The 24,237-nt window shown below is 35.7% G+C and overlaps 1 protein-coding gene across 2 annotated transcripts; it reads left to right on the top strand.

Moving 5' to 3' along the window:
* Positions 1-4,747: 4,747 nt before the first annotated feature.
* Positions 4,748-15,674, top strand: LOC100919403 (cytochrome c oxidase copper chaperone). Of its 2 annotated transcripts, none has more exons than XM_012544535.3 (4): positions 4,748-4,855; positions 5,016-5,159; positions 8,542-8,653; positions 15,530-15,670. In XM_012544535.3, exons 2-3 carry the CDS (start codon positions 5,044-5,046, stop codon positions 8,624-8,626), a joined length of 201 nt encoding a protein of 66 aa, XP_012399989.1. In that variant the 5' UTR covers positions 4,748-4,855; positions 5,016-5,043; the 3' UTR covers positions 8,627-8,653; positions 15,530-15,670. The 2 variants fall into 2 exon arrangements, with proteins under 2 accessions (XP_012399989.1, XP_012399990.1); XM_012544536.3 differs by having other exon boundaries at positions 4,833-4,919; positions 15,530-15,674.
* The last annotated feature ends 8,563 nt before the right edge of the window (positions 15,675-24,237 follow it).

Below are 24,237 nucleotides of genomic sequence, written 5' to 3'. Positions count from 1 at the left end.
TGCTAGATCAAAAAAAAAAAAAATCAGTATTGGTAGATTTGACAGATATGACAAATAGACAATGGTCTGGGCTCAAAATGAAGTCAGAGAATGGGGTAGTTTATATTGAAGAAATAGTACAATGCTTTCAAAACTTTTCCTTGAAATAAAAATCTACCTCTTTAAAACTATTATTCATCAGATGATGTCAAATGATTATGAAACATGGAATATCACATTTCTGGAAAAGCTAATTTTAAGTCTCCCAAGGAAAATAAGGAGATGCAAGTTGAATGCAAAATTTGCATACAAGAGGAAGAGTAAGCATTATAAAGATAAATGTGACTTGAAAAGGAAATAAGTAAGTCATGTAGTGAGTACCAGGCAGAAGCTATGAGTAGGGTGGGGCTGAAATTTTTTAAATGTCTTGATAGCAATTACAATCTTCCAAAAGCTAGAAACAACTAAGTCTTTTAATTAATTAGTAACAATAATCTAAATAGGAAGCTACCAAAGAACACATTCTTGCTTTTCATATACACCCTATTCTGCACTCCACCTATGACTTTCTTAGCAGTATTTATAGAGAGCCTTAGAGGGTCCACAACCATTTTCTCTGTTGAATCTAGAACAAGCTTCTTGCCTTTGTAGAGAATTATGGCTCTGAAGAGAGAAATAAAAGATGAATCACCTACTGATACATTGGTCCTGAGGGCACGTTAAAAAAAAAAAAAAAAAAAAAAAAAAAGTCCCTAGAATGTTAGATTGTCCTCCTTTAGAGAAGTTATAGGGGAACGTGGATAAAGAGTTGTTCAGAATGAACAAACATGAATGGGTTTTAGGTGTACCACTGAAGAAAATCATGTTATCCATTTAGTAAGTACTAAAGTATAAACAAGAAATGAACAAGAATTACCATATTAACAGGGTATTCACTTTATTGGCCAAATCATCTATTAGGAAAAAATTCCCTTGACAGGGAACTTCTACCAACTAGTATACTATGAAAAAATTTAATCACGTAAGAACTTGTTGCTATCATGATAAAGATGACACTGGGGCAGCTATTACAAAACAAAGAGCCCAAAGATTTATATTCTTTCATATGAGAAAATGTTTCTGGTTAAAAATTTGAAGTGTGAATGGTAAGTATATGTAAAAGTGGTAGTGAAGGCATACTAATTAGCAAAGTGGACATACAAAAGAGGTTTATATAATAAGAGTATACCATCATTTGTCATTACAATCAAGTGAATTCTGCTCCCCTCACACATCCCCCAAAAGGTTAATATTTTTTCTACTCTTTGACATTTGGGTTTTTTGTTTTTTTTTTGAAGAATTCCGGGAGATATGTTGGGATTGTTAAGGTTTTAAGAGAGATATGGTGTTTGTATTTTTCTTTTTCTTCCCGGGTTATTTTTACCTTCTGAATCCAATTCTTCCTATACAACAAGAGAACTGTTCGGCTCTGCACACATATATTGTATCTAGAATATACTGTGACATATTTAACATGTATAGAACTGCTTGCCATCTGGGGGAGGGGGTGGAGGGAGGGAGGGAAAAAAAAAAGCCCGAACAGAAGTGAGTGCAAGGGATAATGTTGTAAAGAAATTTTTATCCAAAAAAAAAAATACTTGGTTCATCTGCCATTTTATACAGGATACTTTTTTTTTAATGAATTTAGTTGTTAATCCCTTCTTCCTCCCCATTGTCTAGCACTAACTCATATGAATTGGATTAAAACAAACAAAAAATTCTTAAATTATTTGTTTCTTTCCCAGTTTGTTGTACTGTACTGTATAGTTAACAAATTGTTGAATTAAAAAAAAAAAGAGAGAGAGAGAGAGATGGGAACACAAATTATTTGACATTTTAAAAACTGAAATTTTTCTTTAAAATCTAAGAATTTATTCCCTAGATTAAATGGCATAATCATTAAACAAAAATAAATTATCTGAAATCAGTCATTAAAAATAAGTTTTTTTAATTTTAAATTAAAATTTAAAATTTTTAATTAAAAAATTTAAAATTTAATTAATTTTTCTTCCAGAAATTTTAAAGGAATATCTAATGGGAAAAAAAAGGGTGTATTCTGAATTCATTATTCATTAAGCAATACTAGGGAAAAATAATGTAGAAATTTGAAAATTTTTGCTGAATAAAAGTAACTGAAATAAAATACATCTCTTATGTGAGTCTTTATTTCCTTTTGGAAGAGTATTTTTTAGTACTGTTGGGATTAGCCACCCAAATATTAGGGAGTGGGGGTTATGGATTTCAAAAATATATTGGGGCTATCAATGTCATGGATTGTCTCAAAAAAATGTGTAGGGTTAGATTTTAGATCAAGGGGCAAATGTCTTATGCTGTTAATAGCTGGTTAAATCCAGATAGGGTTTTTAGCAAAGAAAGGGGTTTTAGTGATTAACAGTGGGAAAGACAAAGGCTAAGTTTCCCAGCAGAAACTCACAAATAACCAGGGGAAAGACACCATTGAGGAGGAAGAATCCATTTAAGTTGTGGCAAATTACTAAATGAATTCTATTCCAAGAGATGGGAGTTTAGAGGTTAGTAGTGGATTACACCACTGACTGGTGGATTAACCCTAAAAAGGAGTTATTGAATTAGTGAGGTACAGTACTTTTTTGGGGAAAATACCACCTCTGGGGCTGACATCATAACTTGACCTTCTGACTGGATACAATAACTGTAGAGTTATAGTAAGAATTTAACCTGGGGTAAGATTGTAATAAAAATCCACTTGAACAAAAGGCCTAATCAGAATCCACTTATAATTTGATCAGTGATAATCCATGCTTGCCTCAGGAAGTAGTGAGGCTTCCAAATTGTTTAAAGTAATTTAAACTCTCTGAACACCCATCTAGCTAGGCAAGAACCTAGGAATAATCAGTACCAACATACAATCTTTTCTTGGAGTATAGAATGTTTCATTTTCAAATAACTACTGTTAAAATAGGAATAAGAACAGCTGGCAGGAAAAAAATCAATTGTAAGATCTGAAGCTGAAAAGAACCTCATCTAATTTTCTCATTTTGCAGATGTGGAGTCTCAAGAAGCTAAAGGCCTTTCCCAGGGTCACAAAGGTGTTAGATAGCAGAGGCAATAGAGTATTCTATACTAGTATATTCTATTACTAGAATAATCTAACAAAAAAACCCCAAATCTTTACAACATTCCTGACAAGTCTATTTTTAAATACCTCCCAAGAGAGGGAACTCCTTACCCCTTAATTCAGCCTATTCTGCTTTCAAATAGCTTAAATTCTTTGAAAGAGCATCTACATGGTGCAATGGATAAACTGCCATGCCAGGAGTCTGCAAGACGTCAATTAAAATTCAACTTTGGACATTTAGTAGCTGTGTGATCCTGGCACAATTATTTAATGATGTTTTCCTCAGTTTCCTCATCTGAGGAATGAGCTAGAGAAGGAAATGGCAAGCTACTCCCAGAATCTTTGCCAAGAAAATCCCAAATGGAGTCACAAAGAATCTAACACAGCTGAATAAAAATTCTTAGAAATCGGTTCTTCACTCCTAATTTGCTTAATATCCTCCTTGATTTTTCTCTTCTCCAGCATTTTTGATGTGGTTGATGTAGAAATCAGATGATGATAGCCACCAAAAGTTGGCGTTTGGTCCCATGAAGAATTCACAAGGGACAAAAATTAGATTTATTTAGGGAAAAGGTTACAGACAAAATGAAGGGCTACAATAGACACCAGGAATGGTAAATATAAAATAGAATGTGAAAGACAAGTTCTTCAGTGGAATTCACAATTTCCTACTGGAAAGGGAGCACCCCATGAGGTTGGGGCATGCCCCCATCTGGCAAGCTAAATCCTGAAAGGGACTTAGTACCCCCAAAAGTTAGTTAGCTGTTAAGGAGGAGAAATGGGGTTGAGAAGCATAGTGGAGTTTGGGGAAAATACCACGGTGGTTTGGGAGAGGGGAAAGACAAAAGAGACTAAGAACAGAGTGCAGTGCCCGACTGACCCAAAGGAGGGTAGCAGCCGTGGGATGGGCCACAAGTGGATTTCATAGGGAAAATTTAACGTCAGGAACATGCTTGGGATTTCTGGTAGGGCATGGCAAGGTGAAAGTGCTCCATTCCTCTCCAAAGGGTGAGTCTCGGGGATCTGATGTAACTTGGATTTGAGACTGGAAAACCTCCCCAGGAAGTGGAGCCCCGAAGCTGAACATCATGATCTCCATCAGACTGCAATTCTTCAGTTTTGGTCCAACACACCATTAAGGACCTCATCAATTTTGCAAGTATTATTTTGTTGGATTCACATAACAATCCTAGGAGGTAGGTGTTATCCCCATTTTACAGTTAAGAAAACCGAGGCTCTCGAGGGTGACACAGCGGAAATCTTCCTCACTCCAGCGTCCCACCAAGTGTAATTCAGCGTTCTGCTCTACCAAGTTGCCACGGAAGGAGGGAGGGAGGATACATGAGCAGCTGCATCAGCTCACCCTGATTTCCTCCAAGAAAAACACGCAGACTTATTGTTTTGTAAAATCATCTCAGTTGGAAAAACCCATTTTCTAGATTCTTACTGCTTTCATCATCCGTGACTATACAAGAAGATTAAAAAAAAAAAAAAAAGAAAAAAGAAAAAAGGTAGTTTGGTGAAAGCCCTAAAATGCCTGTCTCATCCCGTCCCGTCGCGTCCTTCACCACTAAGTACACTTCCGGTTCCGCCGCCTTCCGTACGACGCAAGCCTGATCCTCCTCGGCTTGTCCCGTGGAAGAGCCGCTCCGGCGGGGTAGGCGGGACTTCCGGTTCCTCTTTTTTCTCCCCAACTTCCGGAGGGGTGCGGAAAATAGTTCCCGAATTGAGTTCTTGGAGGTGAGATCCGGTTCTGTTCCTATCGAGTGGGAGATTCACGAGAGGGGACCTTCCCCGCCTCTAGGTGCAGGGACTAGGGAAATCCCGCGGGCGGGGGAGAGGGAGGGCAGAGGAGCTGGGTTCCGGGTGATAAATGACCCCCGTTGTTCCGGGTGCGTAGGAAGCCGTCCTGTGCAGCTACTCTGGAGATGTCCACCCTGGCGGCCGCCAGCTGCGACTCGGACTCCTCCGGAAAGGTCGAGGAGAAGAAGCCGCTGAAACCGTGCTGCGCATGCCCGGAGACCAAGAAAGCCCGGGATGCTTGGTGAGTGGCGTCCGGCCTGCGCGCAGGAGCCTCCCCCCATAACCACGTTTTCCCCGAGCATAAAACAAATAGGGTTACAAAGGAGAACGATTGCCCTGAAAAGTAATTACAGACTCTCTCCTCTCCCCCAAGTGAAGAACCTCCAATCTAGACCAACTTCCCCGTTTTCCAGGAAGCCGTGGAGACGGGGCTTCCCCCGAGCTACGAACTTTTCTTACTGCCTAGGAAGCGCCAGACCACGTGGTGCAGGCGGAGGTTCAAAGGGGACCTGTCACGGTCCTGCCCCTTCACCTTTGTGACAGATGCTCACTTCTCTAATCTTCATGTCTCTTCTTTAGAATGAAGGCGTTTAATTAAAAAAAAAAAAAAAAAAAAAAGCTTTCAGCTCTCCTTTTTTTTTTCCCCAATTTTTAATAACCCCGAGTGGCTGATATCCTCATTTTATATATCTGTTATACTTTAGGGCTAGGGAGAGGAGGGACTGGACCTTTGATCTGTTTCAGTTGGAACTATGGTGACCAACTACCATCAAACCGTTCATAAAGATCCTCGAAGGCAGAATATCGACTTAGAAACACATCAACAATCTTATGTTCTAAAGTATTTGTCTTGTCAAACATTTCCTGGTTACATATTGGGAGTGCTTGTACCTCTGTAGCTCAGTTTTGGATATCTTTAGTGTAGAGAATTCCCTTCCCATGCAAGTGAACACCGCTCTAACTTTGAGTTTTGGAGAATTACCTAGAATTCTGAGAGGTTATATTTGTGCAGGATCACAAGCCATCATTTGTCACAGGCAGAACTTGAACTTGGGTCCTTCCTACCTTTTAGACAAGTTTTCTATCTGCCACACTAAACTATATCTCATTTTATGATGATTTAAAAAAATCATTTTTAAAAATGAACTTCTGTTCTTAAATTTTATTTTTAACATTCATTTAAAGTTTTTTCCCCCATATTAAGAGTTCTTTTCCTCCCAGTCCCTCCTCTATTTATTGAGAACGGTAAGCAATATTATCAGTTAGACATGTCATATCATGCAAAACACATTTCCATATTAGCCATGTTGCCAAAAAAAAAAAAGGCAAAAAAATAAATAAAATTATACCTTAATCTTGTACTCAGACTTAAGTTCTCTCAATGACTTAAGTTCATGGATTTGTGAATTTAGTTAACATCTGTGCTTCAGTTACCTTATTTCTAAAATGAGAATTGACTTAGAAAATCTATGCAACAAGGGGCAGCTACGTGGTGCACTGGATAGGGTACCAGCCCTTCAGTCCTGAAGTCTTAGGAGGACCCGAGTTCAAATGTGGCCTGACACACTGAACCCTTCCTAGCTGTGTGACCCTGGGCAAGTCACTTAATCCAAATTGTCTCAGCAAAAAAAAAAAAAAAAAAACTAATAAATCTATGCAACAAATGCTAAATTCATGAATTTAGAATCCTCAGTTCTAATTAATAATCAATCCTTATGTAACATGGTTTCTAGAACCATGGAAACTTACAGTAACTTTCAAAAATGGGGATTTTAGCCTGGTACTCCAGATGTCTGGCTAGTGTAAATGCTGTGTCTTTCTTGCTCTGATAACTACTTCTATTAGTTCAATCCATGACTATATTCAGTTTTCTGGTAATTACTTTACTCTTGAAATCAATTAAAACTAGACTTTTTTTTACATGCAATGCTGTAATACCGGCTCTCCTTTGTTTGATACTTGTACGGGTAATTTTTCTTTTTAAGTATAAAAGGCTTCAAATTTATTCCTATAAAATGTATTTTTGTTATATTTGGTTCATTATTCCGACATGTCCAGAGTTTGATTCTTGCTGCTATCGTTTCTGTACTATTCACAAGCAAGTTAACAAAACAGTAGCTTCATCAACTGTACAGTTTGTTTTAAAGATTTACCCACATTAGTTCTTGTCATGGCACATTTTATGTACTTTTTTCAAGGTGTTATCAATGTCTTTGTTTTTTTTCCTCCCTCTCTGGTCTCATGTGACTATTTTGATCTTTGCCACTATTCTCATTTACTTAACCTTTGATCTTTTCTTGTTTCCAGTCAGGAAGATCTAGCTTAACCTCCCCCCTTTCACATTTCCAGCTGTGTAACTATGGACAAGTCATTTCTCTGAGCTTTTCAGTTTCCTCATCTGTAAAATGGGGACAGCACACATGGTGCCCATCTCATAAAGCTGTGAGGATCGTGTATGTAGAATGTTTTGCAACCATTAAAGTGCTATATGAAAGTCAGTTATTCTTACTATTTTTATTTGCAATTAATATTACTGGTATTTAATTCCCACATCCCCCTTTTTCATTGTTTCCCTTCTCCCCACCTGGAAGGTCTGTTTACCTGTTCCCTTGGGTAATTTTTTTTAATCATTTGTCCAGTGCTATGATACGTGAGACTCTGTCAACATGTATCTTTTGACACTTTCAGAACAATATATGATTGCCTGTTTTCATATGTACATATCTTGCCATATCAATTATATTGTTTTTAGAGGGCAAAGAGTTACTATTTTTACTTTTCTTTGAGCTCTAGTGTTGGGCTAGATACAAAATACACTTGGAATACATGAACTAAATATATTTTAGTGTATATTTGTATCTCAGTGTTTTTGGATTCTTTTCCATGGGGAAAAATAACATGCTGCACAGTAGATAAGCAGGAATACATGTCTTTGTCAGTGGTTCTAGAATTGGACGATGAGGGTTATCTTGATGCCTTTTTACTTGCCACTTTCAAAACTTACAAAATTGGGGAAATCGTTAAGTTCTATTCCTATTCCATTGCCTGTCTTTCACTTTGGGAATAGATTTTTTCTTTCTCTTCTTGCCCCTAGAATAGTGTGAAGCCAAAAAAACTTCAAAAATATTTTTCACTCATGGAAATATTAAAGAAACACACAAATAGCCTTATGCCAAACTCTTGACAAACTCAAAACATTGGGGTAATTTTTAGGTGAATTTACTATTGTTACAGTAGAATTTTATTTAACTAATTGCATTGCTAGAAAACCAAGTCTAAAGACCTGAAGAAATCTCTGAATTCTAGCCTCTTTCTAATAAAATATTTTTAAAATGCTCTGGAGAAATGAGTATATAGTAAAAGACTATTATGTTGGTACAGCTCTTGGGATATTTTTGTTTTTATTTTGCTGAATCCATCATTTTGTTACACAGAATTTAAACATGTAGGTTATCTGTATTATCTGTGACATCAAAATAATTGTAATTATAAGAGTCTCTGCAACAGCATTTCTTATAACAAGTTTTTATAGCTTGACTGACTCCCTTCTGTTATGTCCATATTTTTTACCTGAGAAGCTTAATGCCTCTTTTGCTGGATAATGACTAAACTGTGTTTTATAGCATCATTGAGAAAGGAGAAGAACACTGTGGACATCTAATTGAAGCTCACAAGGAGTGTATGAGAGCCCTGGGATTCAAAATATGAATGAAAGAAGAAATAAGTTGATGGCTGGTGAGTACTAAGTGAAAGTGAATATAGGTATTACTTTGAAGTTTTTAAAATATCGATGTTTTACCTTTTAGACAGTAGCTTATTTAAACTTTTGACAGAAAGGAATTAATGTAATTTTTCAACAAGTCAAATAAAACATTTTTTGAATAAAGAAAGTCTTAAATGTTAGCTAATTGCCAGCCAGATTTTTTTTATTAACAATTGTTTGGAATGTAACAGTTTCCTTTCAAAAAATAGAAAGCATAACTTCTCTATCTTGAAAAGATTGGGAGGTAAGATGGAGAAAATAATAAAATCAGATTGACTAATTTTATTGGAACTTTTAGTTCATTTAGCTTCACACTTTAATTCATTTAGACAAAGTAGTGATGGTTAGTTATTGTAACTAAAAGAGGGAGGAGGGGAGGAGATGTTATTCAGATTCATAGAAGTTGGTAGGTTAATAATGAGAAGTAGGATTACATTATGTCCAGAATGCGACTTGGCACTTATCAGATTCTGACCTAGAAGGAACAAAAGGGAAGAGCTTATTTTACAACTCCCATTCTTTTTTTTTTTATTATAACTTTTTATTGACAGAGCCCATGCCTGGGTAATTTTTTTTACCACATTATCCCTTGCACTCACTTCTGTTCTGATTTTTCCCCTCCTTCCCTCCACCCCCTCCCCCAGATGGCAAGCAGTCCTATACAAGTTAAATATGTCAGAGTGTAACCTAGCTACAATATATGTGTGTAGAACTGAAAAGTTCTCTTATTGCACAGGAAGAATTGGATTCAGAAGGTAAAAATAACCTGGGAAGAAAAACAAAAATGCAAGCAATTTACATTCATTTCCCAGTGTTCTTTCTTTGGGTGTAGCTGCTTCTGTCCACCCTTGATCAATTGAAACTGTACAACTCCCATTCTTGAATGCTGTTGAGCTCATGAAAAAACTGTGGGATAGGAACTAGATGGCCCAGAAGTGCATTTGTTGGGTAAAAAATGGAATTAAATTGAGCTTTTAACAACCTATTTGAGATCTCTGATATTTCAGACTTGTTCCTCTTTAAATTGAAACCTGAGCCATAGTGGAGTATTTTGAATCATTTAGAATTAGAATCAAATATCTTAGACTTGGAGATAAGAAGTCACTCTAAGGTCACATAGGTAGTGGCAAAGATAAGGCTAGAACTTAATTTTTTCTTTTTATTGAACTTAATGCAAAATAAGAAAAAAAATAGAAAAAGAAAGACAGAAGCAGAAAATAAAATGAAACAAAACATTGTCATGTGCCCAGCAGAACATTACAGAGTATTCAAAATACATAAAAATAAATTTTCATTTCAAGAAAGCATGTATGATAACAGATTATATTTATGGAGTGTCTTTTTTTTCTTTGCTTCCTTGTAGGTTATTCTTTTGTTCTCTGTTGTGTACTTTTTACTTTATTTTTTTCCTCTTTCATCCCTTTCACCTGCCCAAGCAGCCGACAGTTAAGCACAGATATATTTATACACTCATACATTCTCTCACACCCTCCCCCCCCACATACATAATACACATATATCTATACATACACCTACATGTATACATGCCCACATGTGCTCAGGTAGATATACCCATATTTATCCATATGTAAATATACAGCTAAGACAAATATTAATATGGTTGACATAATGTAAATTTCTCTCTTGCATCTTTAAGTTTGACTTTAAGATCAATGATAACTATCCTACTTTTCTTAATAAATTCTGCTTCTGGTCCTTATTATAGTGTTTGTGTATCTCCCTTATTTTCTATCTCTGCTAACTCTTCTATTTTAATTATGTTCTTTAACTTGCCTTGCTGTTACTTAACTTCCCCTCACCAATACATCCCTCCCTTGTCTTCTCCCCCTCCTTCCTTCTTTAAACCATTCCCATTAATCATACACCTTGTTCCACTCCTGTTAATCTAAACACCCTTCTGTACCCCCACCTTATCCTATGTCACCTTTTCCTGCCCTTTTTCCTTTTCCCATTAATCTACATTCCTTGACCCACTATAATTATTCTGTACACCCTTCTATATTCCAGCTTATTTTATTCCCTCCCCCCTTATTTCTTTCTAAATTTTGTAGGGTGATATACCCCTAATAATATATGTAATGTTACCTATTTAATCCGTTCCTGATGTGAATAGGTTTTCAAAAAAACCCAAACTTTTTTTTTCTCCTTTTCCCTTCCTTTAATGCTTCTTGTCATTTCTTTCTTTGCATCTCATTTGTTTGTATAACATGTTTATTATTTTTATCTTTTCCTAAACAGTTTTACTTTTTAGACTCAGATCATATTGAACTCTGTCCCGGTCTTTCTTTTCAACTACTTAATAATTGAAGTCAATCTCTTAAACATATGGTATACATTTCCATATAAAAAGCCTAAACTTTATTCATATTGAGTACCTTGAAATTAACCTTGGATATTGGCTCTTCTGTGTTAAATTTTCTATTAAGTTCAGAGTTAATTGAGACAGAGTTGTGAAAATTTGCAAGTTCATTGAAAGTCTTTTTTTTTTTTTTTTTTCCATTCAATATTATAGATAATTTTATTGGATATGATATTTTTGGCCACAAGACTAGTTCTTTTGATTGTATATATTATTCCAGGACATGCAGTCTTATTGTGTCTGCTGAAAAATTCTGTACAAATCTAATTGTATTATCCCCAGTATATTTGAATTGGGTTTTTTTGTTTTGTTTTGTTTATCACAGACTTTTCTTTTTGATCTGGGGGTTTAAAAATTTGGCAGTAATATTCCTGTGTTTTCCACAAAGGATCTCTTTGAGGTAGTGATTGGATTTTGTTTTTCCCTATTTCTACTCTCCCCTCATGATCTGTCACTCCAGAACAATTTTCTTTGATCATTTCTTGCATTATTTTGTCAAGATTCTTTATTTGATCACAGCTTTCAAGTAAAACACATTTGTTGTAGCCTGGAGATGGTTGCACTTCACACTGGTTAAACCCTGTGCTAAGGTTCTTTAATCTTGGGTTGTCCTAGCAAGACCTTGTTCTGCCCCAAGTCTGCATCCTGAAGTGTGAATTTGATCTATCTCTGGGATTAATGTGGAGAGCTTGAAATTTTCTGATCTGCTTTGCTACCTTGCCAGAATACTCCCCCTAATTTTTTTATTCCAGTGTTCTTTCCACAAAACTATACTACTAATTTAAATATCTGAGTGACTGAATGATAATAAAGTCACAAATCTGGATACCCACGTTTATATATGCCCCTGTTTTCTATCTTCCAAGGGGTTCTAGGATTGTTCCTGCCCCCCTGGGCTGTAAAGAGGAAGGGCAAGGAAATGGAACTTGAGCACTGAGCTGGAGAAAAGATATCTAAGCCTTAGTCTAACCTACTATTAATTAGCCTTTTGATCTTAGGTAAGTTACTTCCAACAGACCTATTTCCTCCTCTATAAATTGAAGAGTTTGACCTAGATTATTTATTAGTTTTTTTTCCAGTTTTAAAATTCATTATATGACAGATATAATCAAAATTAGTGCAAATGTAAATCAAATTATTTTCAATAAACTTAGGCTTAAATTACTTAAATCATAATGAGTCCTTTTATATATCAAGTTCCTCTCTAATTAGTTTGGTGATCCCAAATTTTTGAATAGTTTGAAGTCCTCTAGTCTTTAACCTTCAAGATCTAAAATTTTCTTGCTTACTAAATTTGGATCTTACTTAACCTAGCCTTCTGACATTAGAAGCCGCTTCCCTCCTCTACTTATTAGTAATTTAGAATGAACTATATTGCTGACTACAGCGGGTCTCTGTTCTATATGTAGTGTCCACTGATGAGCAAAAGGAATTTGTCTCATTTCCCCAAAGCATGTTGATAATCCTAGTTACATCATGAATTTTAGACCATTCCAAGAAATTGGTATAGTTTCATATTATGAGGGTAGGATGGTTTAGTGGAAAATGTGTACTAGATTTTCAGTGATTGGTCTTGAGTCTAATTCTTGGCTGTATTCCTTCCTCTCTGAATGACTTTGGACAAATCATTTCAGTTCCTACATCTGTAAAACGAAGGTCTTCAACCAGATGACATCTGAGCCTCTTCTAGCATAAAATCTATGATTCTGTAATCTTTATGAAATAGGAATAGGTATTTTTTAAAAATCCTCCTGTATGCCTTGGAGCATGAGAAATTTAAAGTTGTTCAAGGTCACAGAAGTGAATTCATAATACAGATAAAGCTATAATCCAGATTTTCACTCTTCAAATTAGATGCTTTTTTTTAAGGCTACCTTATTATTGAGGGAAGTTTTTATTGCTAGAATGCTTATATGTAGGTTTTGTGTTATAAACCTTAAAACTCTTAAGTATAAAGCTCCATTGCTAAAAAGGGTGGATAAATGTGAACTAGGTCACAGCTTTCTAAATGAGATTACATTTAGTACAGAACTCACTGTACAACTCTGAGGATAAAGCTAATTAGCTAGCTCTTATACTATTAATTTTTCTCCCTTTTGGAGTTTGTGAAGTAGCTTAAAATTAAGGTTGTTCACATTTAGATTTTATAGATGGGTAATTAGGTAGGTGTAAGAGTGGATAGATAGATTAGAATCCATAAATGCTGATTGATGGCATAGAATATCCTTGGAATAAAGGGGGATAGAATAAATTTTGGAGCAAAATAAAAGGATTAGATTTAATTTTCATACTGGAAAATTTCTGTATGCAACTTCCACATAATTGTTTTATTCAGTATTTTAGGGAGGTCTATCACTAGCATCAGTATTTCTTCACAGAATCCTTAATTCTATGAAATATCAAGGTTTTATTTTGGATTTAGCTGGGATTCATAGCTCAGACTTTGATTTCACATGCATAAAGATTCAACTCCCACGCATACAACCATTAAAAGTTTGGTGGGATCTCCAGGAGCCAACTATCTAATATATATAGTGTTTGAATACCCACATTTATATTTGAAATATTTGAATATATTTGAAAAATAGTCTAAGAAAGCACTTTTAGCAAGGCTGATACAATTATTTAATATAGCTGGAGTTTCTTTGCATAAAGCAGTTAAGAAGCTAAGTTCTATATGTTTGGGACAAAAAGACCTACCCAATTTGACTACTATAGAGATCTCATAGAAGGCAGTATTATTTATTAGAATCTTGAGAAGCGGACCCCATCCTGTTCTGTGAGCAAAATTTCACAGCAGTATAGGGCCAGAGCTTTGAAAATGCTTACAGCTTTTATACATTTCTGTCAAAGAACTTCCAAAATCCCACCCTCTGTATGTTGTGATTGGTCATGTAAGTCTACTGTTGCCCTAGTTGGTCAGTGGAATGTAGTAGACAAGGTGATACACAGCTTCTTTGGCCACTCCCTTCGTTGGACAATGGAATATAGTCCAGGCCTTATCTAAACTCGCATGACTCCGGAGAAGCCAAAACTGATCTATAAGGCTTGATCTACTTTAGAATCTGTAAGTTCTTCACCTTTTCCCACACATATATTAGGAAAAATACAGAGCATAGTAAATTCAAACATTTTCATTTTGTCAGTGAACAACAGTGTGATTCCAAGGAAGCAGATCCAGTTTTGGAAAATTATGGAATTTTCAGTCTATAAGGGACCATAGTGAGATCTAGTCTAAGCTCTATATTTTTATAGTTTAAGAAACTTAAGGTTGAGAGAAATGCAGTGGTAGTAAGCAATCTCCCTATTGAATGGGAGAATTCTAAGGAAAATGTGAGTTGATAGCCATTTATTAACCTTATAAATCCTAGAGCCCTAGAGTTTTCAGTTGGGGAAAGGCGGAGGTGTTGAGATGCTTATTTAATTAAATCAAGCATTAAGAATGGGTGGAATGTGCCAATATGCAGATAAGGAAAAATTGCAAATTAAAAAAAAAAATAGCCAGAGAAGGGAGTATATGGAAACATTATTTTTGCTATGTATGCATCCAAAAAGTCTTTATTGCTCCCTGGTATGGGCAGAACACTCTGGTAGGTACAGTTAGGGGACACAATCACCTCCTGCCATGACTCGTTTTGTGATGGTTAAAGAATTACTAGAAAATGAAAATATAAAAATATAAATATAAATAAAAAATAAGTAATAATAAAATATTTTTTCAAAAATGATTAAATCTCTCAGAAGATGAGCTGAGCAAAAGTGTTAATTTTCTAGTTAGAGCTGAATTGAGAGGCATTTTTTCTTGAAATCTGAAATTTGAGGAGCCAGAACAGCCTGATGTGTTTATACTTTTTAGTCTTAAGTGGTTTTAAACATTGATAGGAGAGGAAGCCTATTATTTTTACTATTCTTTTTTGTTATTATCTGTACCAGTACTTTTTTTTTTTTTTTTTTTTTTTTTTTTTTTGTTATTTCAAAATGGTCTTAGCAGCTGCATTTTCTAGTTTACATTAGGTACTCATTGAAGAACTTTCCACAGGAAGTTAGTGATGAACTGAGCTGACCTTGCAGCTTTCAACTTCACCTATCTTTGCCAAACACTCTTGCACAAACAAAATGCCCTGCAGGCCCCTCTGTTCTTTGTAGTTTTAGAATAACAAAATAATTTTTTCTTTTATGAGAAGATGTTTTTAAGAAAACAGATACATACCCTAGTTCAAAGGCTTTCTGAGATCAAGTTATTTGATATAACCCTATTTTGTTTTGAAAATTTTACTTCAGTGTGTATTTTAAAGTTAAGTGAAACTAGCAACATTAAAAATTTTATCTTTAATATAATTTTATTTATATTAGGGGAGCTGTTGAAGTTTCTCAGGGAAGACATTACAAGTATTTTTAATTGATGTCAGAGTAAACAATACGTTTTTTTGAAGTTTTAATTTTCTAAAATATCTTTTTTTCCCCTTAGGTTGTCTATCGTTGGAAGAATAGTTCCTAAGGAATGAATATAAGATTAAATTATTTGGGGGCTTTGAAGAATAAAATTCTTATGTCGTTGAATATTTATAATTTCTTTAAAAAATAAAATCTATATATGCATTTGGTGAAATGTTTATTTGGGTATATATTGCACCTTTTTTCTTAAAAGTATTCATGTCACATGCTGCTTTTGGGGGAGGTAGAGGAGACATCTGGAAATTTTTAGTAAGGGCCTACACTTTTCAGAAGACGTTCTAAGACTTCTTAGGAGGTGGGCCCTTCCACAGATTAAAAAAGTTTTTGACATCACTCTCCTGCAGACCTTGAATTGTTACTAATTTTACTAATTTTTCTGCTAGCATTTCTAAGTGAAGTTTCCTTATGTGGCATGGAAGTAATTGTGGAATTTTAAAAACTGTGGTAGTTTGATCCTGGAGATCCCACCAAACTTTTAATGGTTGTATGGGTGGGAGTTGAACCTTTATGCATGTGGAGTCAAAGTCTGTGTTATGAATCCCAGCTGTAGAATATTGGGGTTGTAACCTCGAGCAAGGCCCTTGATCTTTCCAACCCTTCATTCTGTAAAATGAAAGGGATGAGGATCTTTTATCACTAGAGGATTTGCCACTGAATTTTTTTTGCGTTTTTTTGGCCACAACATCTTGTGAAAACCTTTACCTAAAAGGCATATTTATGATCAGTTTTGGTAAAAAGAGTACATAATAAGGAAAAACACATCATTAAAATATTGGAGTAGTTAATAAAGGCAAAAACTAAACAAGATTTCTGTTTTGGATTTTTGCCACTGCTGGTGTCTTTTACAAAACTATCTACATTGGAAGAACTGTGGATTTGGGGAAATATTTTTAAAAAATAATTATCCCAGTGCATAGGATAGATTGTCAAATATGTTCTGAACTGCAGTCCCACATCCATAGTTGTCTACTAATCACTACCTCATTAGCAGTTTAAACTTAGTATATACATAACAATACTTTTTTTTTTAACCTTTCCTTTTCCCCCAAACCCATCCTGCCCTTTACAACTTGACTATTTTGATCATATCTAGTCAGGATTCAAAACCAGGCCCTGTAACTACAAACCAATACATTTCGGTGTACCACACTTTTGTAAACTTTTTAGGTTGGTAAGATAATCTTAAGAGATTGCATTTTATTAGAATAGCCTTTAAAATTCTAGGTCACCATCATGCCACACTAAAGACAGCATAATAGCATTAATGCTAAGGTTTGCCTTTTCTATCTTCAGGATGTCTTTTTATCCTTTCTGTTCATACTGCCAACAGCCCTAGTTCAGGCCCCGCTCATCTTTTGCCCAGCTTATATTTCCTATTTGTATGCAAGACACTTATTTTCTTGGAAGATACAGACAAAATGAAATGGTTTCTGCTTCAGTGACCTTAAATTCTGCCACAGGAATTGAAAATTGATCCAATCAACTTCAATAGCAATCTGGAATTATGTCCCAGGAATTATTAAGCTGCCTATATCCTTTGAACCAGTGATACCGCTAAGTCTTTTTCCAAATGTTTATAGCAGTTGTATTTGTGGTGGCAAGTAACAGGAAATTGTAGGAATGACCATCAACAAGTTGTGGTACATGGTTGTGATAGAATGGTACTCTGCAATAAGAAATAACAAACCCAATGATCTTAGAAAAGCATGGAAAGACGCACAAAATAATGAGCTAAATGAGCAGAACCAAGAGAATGTTATATAAAGTAATAGCAGAATTGTTTTAAGAGTGACTGAGTGACTAAGTCCCAAATTAAATATGAAGGACATACAAAGAAAGATACTATCCAGAGAAAGAAATGGTAAATAGAAATATGTATAGAATATTTTATTTGTACAATGCATGCATGTATGTTATGTGTGTATATATGTATGTGTATATACATACACTATTTGTATCTAATGATAGCCATTTCTAGCATTAAGGGAGAGAAGAAAAAAGGACATAATTTTATTCTATATTATATATATATAACTTCTTTTTAAAAGGTAGCAAATTGTATATGGTAGATTTGCAGTTTTATGTGCAGTCTGTTAACAGTTAGAGAAATGGCTTTTCTAATCCCATGTTTCAAAGAAAAATAATAAAGGCAATATGAGAAAAAATTCTACTTAGTATAAAACAGGATAGTAAGTATAGTGTAAGGAAAATTGAGTTAGAGGGTAGTTAACGTTTGGGGCATTAGGAAATGTTAGGATTCTTACAAGGTACTAAGACAGTGGAATTGATAGAGACAATATTTATCTAATTTAGCATATTTCAGTATTGTGGTGGTTTTCCCGGGGGCAAACTTAGTTTCAGTTACAATCAATAATTACTCCAAAATCCATCAGGCTGGTAAAAATGCAAACGTTTATTTCTCCTTCCAAATTAGCCCGGTTAGTTCAGAGATCTATCTCTCTGCTTGAGCTCTTACAGCTTTGTCCTTGGCTTCTGCCTCTGCTTTCTTCAGCCTCCAGCCAGTACCAAGTTGGAAGATGCAATGAATCTCTCCTGCCTGGAAGATAGGGCTTGTAAGGCTTTCTTCCAGAGTGTCTGTGGGCTTGTAAGGCTTTCTTCCAGAGTGTCTGTCTCCGACCCCCGTCGATGTTCCAGAGTAATTCTACTTAGCTTTAAGAGTTTCCTCCATATATGTCATCTCCCAAAGGTCAACTCCTCCTTCTCGAGGCAGGGATTATGGGTTATCTCCCAGAGTGCTCTCTGGTCCTAAGAACTTCAAGGGAGGTGTGAATTCAGACTAAGCCAGCCTTGTATTCTCCCAAACATGTGAACTCCATTGAGTACTTAGATACTTATGAGCTCTCTAAAAGTGTGAACTCAAGCATTGTTTTCTATCAGTTCCACTTAGTACTTTGTTTCAAGTTCTGGCCCAAAATATCTCTTTCTAAGATCAAATCAACTCCAATGGCTTAACACTTTGTAAAGATTCCAACACAGAATGATTGATCTGATCCTACAAGGAGATATTATGGGCCAGAATTTGAAACAAGGTACTAAGTGGAATTGAGGAGACAGTGGTTAAATCTAGTTTAGCACTGATTACAGTGCTACAGCAAATAATGATTTCCTAGTGATACAATGATTGATGGGTATACTCAGTGTACAGCATATAAGCAAGAAGCTCTCAGGGCCAGACACAGAAGCCCACTAGAAGCTCTCCAAGGAGGAGATAGATTCATTCCATCTTACACCTTTGTGCTGGCTGGAGGCTGAAGTTGGCAGAGGCAGAGGGCTAGTGACAGGAGCTCTTGGAAACAAGGAGAGAGAGAGAGGCCTCTATTAAAGCTAACTGGGCCCCAGGAAAAGAGACAAGACTTTGAAGAAAACAATAAAGGATTTGGACTTTAACTCCTGGCTGCATTTGGGGAGATCACTGAGCTGAAATGAAGGCTGCTCCCAGAAGCCCCCCAAGAAACCTGCTCCCAGAGAATATTACATTTTAGAGGAGAATATTACAAGGAAAGGCTTTCCTGAAAATGTAGCACATGAGTAAAGTTTTGAAGATTTCTAAGATTTCCCAGAAGTGATGGAGAGGAGCACACTTTCAAGCATGAGGAACACTGTAAATACATGAAGAAGCAAGAAATGGGAGTATTTGGGGGAATAAATGGCTGGTAGTTCAGTTTGAACAGAATATAGAACACATGAAAAGAAATGGTATGAATAGTATGAAATAAGGTTGGGTAGGTAAATGGGAGTCAAACTGAAGAATTTTAAATGTCAAGGCGGGATGTATTTTTCCTCATAGGCAATGGAGATCCATTTAAGATTTTTGAGTGTCTAGGTCAGGTTATTTGCATGAAACATTGGTCCATTCTAGAATTGTTAATGGGGCAACTGTTAATGGGATTGTTTGGGAATTAAGTTTGGTTCTGTTGAGCAAGAACTGGTGAGAAAACATGACACCTTCCTGTTGAGAAAAGTAGTTAAGAAACATTCTGTTGGAGGGAATATTAACAAATAATGCTCAGGATGCTTGAAGGGAGATTACCTAAGGACAGGGCAGAGTTGAGCATTTATAGACATTGAAAAAAGGAGAGAAAGTAAAGGGAGGGAAGGGGGGAAAACAGAAAAAGAGAGGGATACGGAAGGAGAGAAAGAATTATTGTGGATACAAACTTGGGAGAGATAGGAAGAAATGAGATCAAGTACAAAAATAATAAAAAGTGTCTTTCTGGGTAAGGAAAAGAACCACATCACCTTCAAAGATGATTAAAGGAGGATCCACAATGTGATTACAACCTACCTTTTCAGCCTTATTTTGTGTTACTTCCAGTCTAGAAAAACCTGCCAACTGTTTTCTGATCTTGTTCTTTCCTTTCCCACCCCCATGCATTTTCTCTTTTCTTCTCCATGAATTAAAATCTCTACTTTTAGGAAACTCATATACCACTTTTCCCCATGAAATTTTCCTTAATGTCCTCTATCCTAAAGCTAAAAGGAGTCTCTACCTTCTTAAATTTTCTGAAAAAGACCTTAACTTTCTTTTCTACCTTTTTCATATCATCATCATCACAATACTCTTAAGCTTTGCCAAGAATTTAACAAATATCTTATTTTAGCCTCACAACAACCCTGGTGTTGTAGGTGAGGTAATAGTATTATTATCCCCATCTTGCATTTGAGGAAATCGAGGCAGACAGTGCTTAAGTCATTGAACTCCAGTCTTTCTGACTCAGGTTCAGGACTTAATTCACTGGGTTACCTAACTGCTTTAGATCATATATATTAATATAGATACTCTACACTTGCCCTATCACATTGTAAGTTCTTTGAAGGTGGTACCATTTTTCATTTCTGTATCCCTAGTAGGTAGCATTAGTGCTTTGCACATAGTAGGCATTTATTAAATATTAATTTAACTAAGTTGACGATGGGATATTATTCCGGCTAGTAACTCACTGGTATCTCAAATTGGAGATTACAAAGCAGACTCCCAATTGCCATAGTACCATGTGTAGAAATAGGCATATCCATAGACATTTACAAGCTCCAAACAGTGGGTGGGTAGAAATCTAAAAAGACACAGGATTTGGAAAGAGAGACTGAATGAATAGATGGGAGAACAGGTGAATGGTCAGTAAACAGCCACAAATTGCTGATGTTTCTTTAAAGGACCAATGCCAGCAACAATAGTATGTCAGGTATGCTAACTGGGAATTTAGCCCAGAAAGATGACCTACTTTGAAATTCTATCTCATGCAGAGACTTATGGCGTTTCACAATTTTGATGACTCCCTTACATGCCTCCCATGCAGTAAAAAAAAAAAAATTTTCAACAACCCCAGATGTTTGTGAATAGAGTGGAAGATTATAATTGTTTCTTAAAGGGATATCAGATGTGGGATATAAAAGGAAAGAAGTGGAAATCCCCTGGTTTAACCACTGAAATTACAGCTTGTGATCTATTGCCAGAAGGAGGGGACATTGTCCTTTTGCCCTAGCCTTTCTTTTCTGGGGACATATTCCTTTCTCCATTTTAATGTTGCATTTTTTCATCTTTGCATCATTAATAGTACCTTAAAGCCCCGTGGGATGGCGAACAGAGAGGGTGTGTGTGTATATGTGTGTATGTGTGTGTTTTTAAAGAAAATCATCTTTCACTAAATGACTAATGTGGAAATATGTTTAATATGATTGTACATGTATAATATAACATAATATGATTACAAAAATATGATGTAGATCAAAATCTTGTAAAAGCAAATACTGAAAACTAATCTTTTTTTTTAAATAAAAAACTAATAAAAAGAATTATCTGAAAATGGAAAAAAAGAAAAGAAAGCCATCTCTTGCCTGGCACATGTGAAGGTTTTATTATCTTCTTTCACATTATAATGCAGTAAATTCTCATCATTTTAGATCCTGTGAATTCAGAATTTGGGCGATCTTCCCTATATCTTTACTCCCTGGTTTATGGTTTCCCTCTCTTTTGTCCTTGGAGATTTTAAAATCTATGTAAATGACTCTTAAAGATGTCTCATAATTTCTGCACCTCTCCTATGCTTTAGCCAGCTATCAACATGGCTACATCTTGGACTTCATCATGCTGTTCATCAGAGTCTGTTCACCTCTCAATTCTCAAAGTGCAATTTCCTTCTCTGAATTCTCTTATTCTGCTTTTACAATCTCCTTAAAAGCTTTCCTTTTGCCTTTAGTTACTCATCATAGCACTATCTTCCAGTGAATGTGATATGGTCTTGTGGATGATATTGGAAGCTCCTACTTGGAAATGCTCTATATTCAAGTGGTTATAACAAAATAAATAAGAATCCAGCAAAATAGGAGTGATTAAGTGGTTGCAATAGAGCTGTAGGCCTGAAGTCAGTAAGACTTGAGTTTAAATTTCTTAGACACTTACTAACAATATAATACTGGACAAATTGCTTAATTTCTGTTTACCTCAGTTTTTTTCATCTGTAAAATGGGTTATAAGAGCACTTATTTCCCTGGGTTGTTGAGAAAATGAGAAAATATTTGTACAATGCCTGGCACACAGTAGGCACTACAACAGTGCTACCTATTGTTCTTATTTAATCATTTCTAGTAGTGTCTGACTCTTTATGTCCTAATTGGAAGTTTCTTGCCAAAGATACAGGAATGGTTTGTCATTTATTTTTCCAGCTAATGTTACAGATGAGGAAATTGAGGCAAACCATGTTAAATGACGGGTCACACAAATAGTGTGTGTCTGAAACTAGATTTGAATTCAACTTTTCTTGACTACAGGCCTGGTGCTCTATCCAATGCACCATCTAGCTGCCCACTGGCTATTATTATTATTAACCATATCACTGGACATCATCTTCATCTATTCCTAATGAGGATAATCAAAGCATCAAAAGATCTATTTTGTGGGTGAGAAATTTGAGGCACAGGTAATTTTTCAGCATTGACAATTGCAAAACCTTTTGTTCCAATATTTCCCCTCCTTCCCTCCATCCCCTCCCCCAGATGGCAGGTAGACCAGTATATGTTAAATATGTTAAAGTATATGTTAAATACAATATATGTATATATGTCTATACAGTTATTTTGCTGCACAAGAAGAATCGGACTTTGAAATAATGTACAATTAACCTGTGAAGGAAATAAAAAATGCAAGTGGACAAAAACAGAGGGATTGGAAATGCTATGTTGTGGTTCACACTCATTTCCCAGAGTTATTTTGCTGGGTGTAGCTGGTTCTATTCATTATTGAACAAATGGAGCTGATTTGGTTCATCTCATTGTTTAAGAGAGCCACGTCCATCAGAATTGATCATCATATAGTATTGTTATTGAAGTTGTAATGATCTTCTGGTCCTGCTCATTTCACTCAACATCAGTTCATATAAGTCGAAACAGAATCTTTGCAAACATCAAAACCAAAACATCTGTTTATGCTCTGCTTTTGATTTGGAATACAGACATAGTGGAAAATAAGGGAAAAGGATTTGGCTGGGGCAGTCCCATCACTTTTGTAACTCTGATGCTTGACTTCAGAAGCAGTAATAGTAATAATAATAATAATAATAATAACAATAATGACACTGGCATTTACAAGGTAGCTGGTGGCTCAGAGGATAGAGCACTGGACCTGAAGTATGGAAAACCTAAGTTCAAATCATTTCCTTATCTGTATAATGATTTGGAGAAGGAAATAGCAGACAACTCCAGTATCTTTGTCAAGAAAACTCCAAATAGGATCACAAAAAATCATACATGACTGAAAAATTACTGAACAAAAATTGATATTTATGTAGTATCTGGGGATTTACAAAGTACTGCATCTATGGGGCTCAGCCCATATTGTTTTTGCCATATTTTGAAAAAGAGGACTAGTGATCCATGGTGGTTCATTGGATCCCAGATTTTAAGGCTGAAAAGAGACCTTAGAGGTTATGTAGAGGTTATTGCCTTGCCTAACATCAGACAGCTAGTGAAGGGGGCAGTGCTGGTCCTAGAACCAGGACCAGTCTTTAAGAATTAAGACTTGTGGTTCAAATGTTCTTTCCAAAATATGTTAGATGGTCCTTAGAAATCAGCCTGGTTTGAAAACTTTGCTTCTGGTCATTTTGTTTTGCAAAATGGAAGTAATGCAATAGAAAGAATTGTGATTTAGAGACAGAGAACCTAGATTCAAATCCTGGCTCTTTTGTTACTTTCTGTATGACTTCGGTCATATCACTTCTCTTGCTTTTTTATTTGTTGCTATTCAATTGTTTTTCAGTCATGTCTAGCTCTTTATAACCTCATTCAGAGCTTTCTTGGCATAGATACTGGAGCAGTTTGCCATTTCCTTCTTTAGCTCAGGGGAGCTACAGATGAGCAAACTGAAGCAAACAGACTGGGTTTCCTCAAAAAGGAGGACCTTGGACCATGATTCTGGCCAGGATATGAGAAAAAGAGGGGATCAGACTAGATATATTACTTCTAACACCACTGCCAGCTTTAATCCTATATTCCTATTATCCTCTACCCCGTGAATAAATATTTGTCAGTGATGCTGACATTTAATGGAGGTAGAATTTAACAGAGCTTGGTAGATTGCACATGGACAACACAATGGTTTTTTCCTACAATAATCTCATTTTTTGCAATGTGTTGGAAATATTATATTCTATTTAATTTGTCTATATTATTATATCAGAAGAGGGATTCAATCATCCTCAAGGGGAC

Source organism: Sarcophilus harrisii, chromosome 3 (assembly GCF_902635505.1).
Source record: "Sarcophilus harrisii chromosome 3, mSarHar1.11, whole genome shotgun sequence".
Lineage (NCBI taxonomy): Eukaryota > Metazoa > Chordata > Mammalia > Dasyuromorphia > Dasyuridae > Sarcophilus > Sarcophilus harrisii.
The sequence above is the reverse complement of the archived record's forward strand: the minus strand, read 5'-3'. Positions and strand labels throughout refer to the sequence as shown.

What these genes read in the sequence shown, in the direction of transcription:
- LOC100919403 (XM_012544536.3), top strand. Translation starts at nt 5,044, where the DNA reads ATGTCCACCCTGGCGGCCGCCAGCTGCGACTCGGACTCCTCCGGAAAG. An exon ending in AAGAAAGCCCGGGATGCTTG is followed by an intron (nt 5,160 to 8,541) that starts GTGAGTGGCGTC and finishes TGTGTTTTATAG; the next exon opens with CATCATTGAGAAAGGAGAAG.